This window comes from Equus caballus, chromosome 10, assembly GCF_041296265.1.
Source record: "Equus caballus isolate H_3958 breed thoroughbred chromosome 10, TB-T2T, whole genome shotgun sequence".
In the NCBI taxonomy this organism is placed as follows: Eukaryota; Metazoa; Chordata; class Mammalia; order Perissodactyla; family Equidae; genus Equus; species Equus caballus.
The window spans coordinates 35,707,065-35,711,278 of NC_091693.1; the positions used below are offsets into that span (position 1 = coordinate 35,707,065).

Below are 4,214 nucleotides of genomic sequence, written 5' to 3' on the forward strand. Positions count from 1 at the left end.
GTGCTCACCTGTGACCGCCCCAGCTGGAGACAATAGACTTGCCTCCTGCTACGCCCACCAAGATAGCAGACACACTACCTGCTGTGTCCATCAAGCGCTGTGCCGACAGGGCAATCTTGTGACTATTGTGGGAGGGACATTTCAATCATATGTGAAACACCCTCTTTGAGGGTATATAACCGCCCTATGTACCCCCACTTCTTTGGAGTGCTCTGTTCCTTTGTGCAAAGACTCTCCCGGGTTATAATCCTAAAATTTAAGCTCGGAATAAACTCACCCAAATTTTCATTTATACATTGGTTATGGATTATTTTCTTCGACACATATAACTTCAACCGCCCGATTCCTCTGGTGAGCCATCATGAATCTGTCACCCACAAATATAGGTATTTGAACTCCTTTCGGATCTATTCCTATCCAGACTCCAGTCTTCATAAACAAGCAGAAGTCAAGGAGATCGTGTACCAGGAAATTCAGTCTGCTAAGCCAAAGTGATCAAAATCATCGCCTGCAGGTGGCCAACTGGCGATCAGGGCTGCAACTCGCCAGAAGACAAAAGATGACCGAGGTGGAGCCGCAGAAAGAGCCCTGCCAGCGGGCCACCGCCCTCTGCCCGAAAAGTCGCGCCCAACCGCCGATAGCGGCGACGCTGGGCGTAGACGTGCTACGCCGTGACGTCAGAGCAAGATGGCGGCGCCCTGAAGACGCTCTCTCGAGCCCAGAGGATTGGGCCTCCGTCCTGTCAGCTGCAGAGGCAGACGCTGCCATTCTCCAGCCATGTTCTCCTTCCGAGGCTGTGGTCGCTGGGTCGCGGCTTCCCTCACCAAACAGCACCCTCCGTCGGCCCGGCTCAGCGGGGAGAACGCCGCGCCCGGGACGCCGCGCTTCGACGTGGTCGTCGTCGGCGGAGGACATGCCGGGGCCGAGGCAGCCGCCGCTGCCGCCCGGTGCGGCTCCCGGACCCTGCTGCTCACGCACCGCGCGGACGCCATCGGTGAGGAGCGCGAGCCGCCGCGTCCCCGCCGCCGCCGCCCCTGCCCGCGCCCGGGCCGAGCGGCATCGCAGGCCCTGGGGCTCTCGCCGGGCGCGCGTCCCCGGGCATGGGGCGCCCGGTAATCGTTTATTAAACGACCATTGTGTTTTTATCAGATTTTGTGAAGCTCTTTTGAAGAATGATGCTACTTTTTGTTGCATTCTATAATAATTCTAATAATGCCATAATTTAAAGCAAGACCGTTTTGTAGCATCATGATAGATGCTAGTGACGTTATCTTGTAAATTATGCGTGCATATGTTTTTCCTCCTGCATTTTTCTTAAGAGTGAAGTTATTGAAATATTAACTGTTCTGTAAAAATTGTGAATAAGTCACTGCTTGTGTACTGAAATACTTTTTAAAAATTACCATTCAGCTTTCAACTGTGGAGAAATATACAGTGCAAACAGCAGTTCTTTGGGGCGACTATATGATTACCCAAGAGATTACACTTTGCTTCTTATACATTTCAGTGTCGTTTACATTTTTAAAAAAATAAAGACCAGGTACTACCTTTCAATAAAAAAAATATAATGAACAGAAAACTATTTTTGAACTAAGATCATTAAAGAGTATAAGTAATGTACTTCTGTCAGAAATAAAGGTTTTTCCCATCAAAACCTATATTCATATTCTTTTACCAACAAAGGAATATGTAAGTTTTCTTTTTAAGAATTTTCAGTGATATTTTAATAACTTTTATAGATAAGCTTACTCAATGACAATTCTATCTTAAAATCAAAGTTCCTAAGGTAATTTGATATGGTGAAGCATCAAGTATTTCTACTTGGTTTCAGCAAAGAAAGATTGCTTTGGCTTAGAAGGTTGAATGAATGTGAGAATACAGAATGCAAGAATTGTCCTCTTGTGGTTCAGTCATATCATCCTCTAGTACTGAAATCGGAGGCAGAAAGTCTTTTTTTTTTTTTTACTAACCTGGAAAAGAATGCCTTTTGGCAAGCTGTCGTTTGCCTTTCATGACAGAGAGAAAAGCTTTCTGATCCTGTTTATTCTGTGTCATATCACTTAGGCATTTCATGGAGAAAGTTCCCTCTTGAAAAGATTGTTCGATGTTCTGAACTTTAGTCTAACCTCCACTGTGTACTAGCTGTGTGACCTTGGACAGAGGACAGTTTATCCTCAATTTCTTTCTCTATGAAATAGAAATAATAGTACCGACCTCATATGGTTGCTGTAAAGTTTAAGTCAGAAAATACATGCAAATCATCTGGAACAGCGCTTGCCCATATTAAGTGGTCAGATGTTAACTATTGTTTTATCATAAGCCTTTCACATAGCTGACTTCAGTTCTTTAGTAGAGTGAGAAATGGAGTGTACGTTTTTACTGCTGTTGCCCACCCCAAGTACTAGTACCACACTTGGGATGTTAGTAGGCTCTACTTAAGAGCGCAGAGGACCAATAGACTTCGTTATTCCAACTCCAAATGACTGGGAATGAATGTTGGGTCCCGAAGTTCTATGTTGAGAAAGATTTTGAGGGCGAAGCAAAAGAGAGTGCTGTGTTCACCTTTTATGCCTGTGAGAAAAGGGGCTCAACATTGATAAATATAGTTGAGAAAAAGTTTTTAGCAATTTAAAAAGATGAAGATTTCTTGGCACTTGACTTCCACAAATGTGTATTTTCTAAATAGGTATATAATATACACCAATTCAGAAAAGCGCCCAGAAGTTGTTTACTTTAGAGATATAAGGAAGTAGTGGAATTTCAGTAATTTATTCTTAGGGTTTGGGGTGTTTTTTTTTTCTCATATGTATGGGGACACTCGTTTCTGGGGATGAAAGTTTGAGAAAAAGGTCAGAAATTGGATTCAAGATTTAAAAAAAAATTTTTTTTAATTAACGCATATGTAATGAGAGTTAAAGCTATTTTGATGAGTAGCAATATCTAAAACATCACTTTAGATGCTCTAGGAGCCAGACATAATTTAAACATGTGCAGCTAGGTGGATGTCAAACAACATGGAGTAACAATGAGTAGTGAGCTGGAAAATACATTCTCATTCAGTTTTTTTGTTTGTTTATTTTAACGAAAGCTTTTATGTGTACCAAGCAAAACATTGCAGGGAAACAACTGGGTTATGACCTCTGATCTAAAAGTATCTGAAATGTGTCCTTTCCAAAGATGGGAAGAGGAGTATTTAAGAGTAGTACAGAGTAAGAGGAAAAAATCCTAGTTGCTGATGTCATTTCACATTTTAGTTTATATTTTGGTTACTTATTCATTAACAAATAATTCAAATGTTTCACGTATGATTAAGTTATTGTGTGTGTGTTTTTCCTAAACAAAATGTCCTTGGCTGAAATATTTACAGTTGATATGATGTCTGGGAAAGAGGGAAGTGAGAAGAGGTATAAAAGACATAAGATTGGACCTGCTTCGATAATTGGGAATTCATTACAATGTTCTATTTCTTATTTTTTGTTTCTTTAATAAAATAGCTTAACATTTTTATGTGAAGTAATATGTTGAATTAGAAACTCAGGAGTGCAGATTGCTTGCTTTCATGTAAACTCGATAGGATAAATATCCACTATGCTTATGGATTTTATACAAAGTGTCTGGAACACTTCTCTTTTTTTTTTTTTAAAGATTGGCACCTGAGCTAACATCTGTTGCCAATCTTCTTTCTCTTTTTTTTCCCCCTTCTTCACCCCAAAGCCCCCCAAGTATGTAGTTGTATATTCTAGTTGTAGGTCCTTCTAGTTCTGCTCTGTGGGACGCTGCCTCAGCGTGGCTTGATGAGCGGTGCCATGTCCATGCCTGGGATCCGAACCGGTGAAACCCTGGGCCACTAAAGTGGAGCGCTCGAACTTAGCTACTCGGCCACAGGGCCGGCCCTGGAGCACTTTTCTAAGATATCCATTTAAGGACACTTATGTAAATAGTAATATTTTACAACTTTGAGAAAATAATTAGAAGAATTGTTAAAATGTTGGTGATAAATTATTTATGATTAAAAATGTAAACAAAACTTGAAAGAAATTATGTGATTTTTAAAAAGTGAAGATCAGAAGCAAAGAGTATTTTACACTGACCTGGGAAATAAGTTAAAATACTTATTAGTAAATGTTACTTAGGCTTACTTTGTGCCAGTCACTGTGCTAATAGCTTTATGTACCCTACCTCATTTTACAAATAACAAATCCTTATTCAATGAG

The 4,214-nt window shown here is 40.9% G+C and overlaps 1 protein-coding gene across 4 annotated transcripts in view; it reads left to right on the forward strand.

Moving 5' to 3' along the window:
- Positions 1–649: 649 nt before the first annotated feature.
- MTO1 (mitochondrial tRNA translation optimization 1) overlaps positions 650–4,214 on the forward strand; it is a 29,143-nt gene continuing 25,578 nt past the window's right edge. For 2 of the 4 annotated variants that reach the window (XR_011422536.1, XR_011422537.1), the window contains exon 1: positions 650–994. Coding sequence is in view for 1 of the 4 variants with exons in the window: in XM_023650652.2 (XP_023506420.1) it covers positions 778–994 (217 nt within the window). In the remaining 3 variants the exon portion in view is untranslated. The remainder of the gene's footprint in view (positions 995–4,214) is intronic. The other 2 variants (XR_002810819.2, XM_023650652.2) reach the window with 2 other exon arrangements.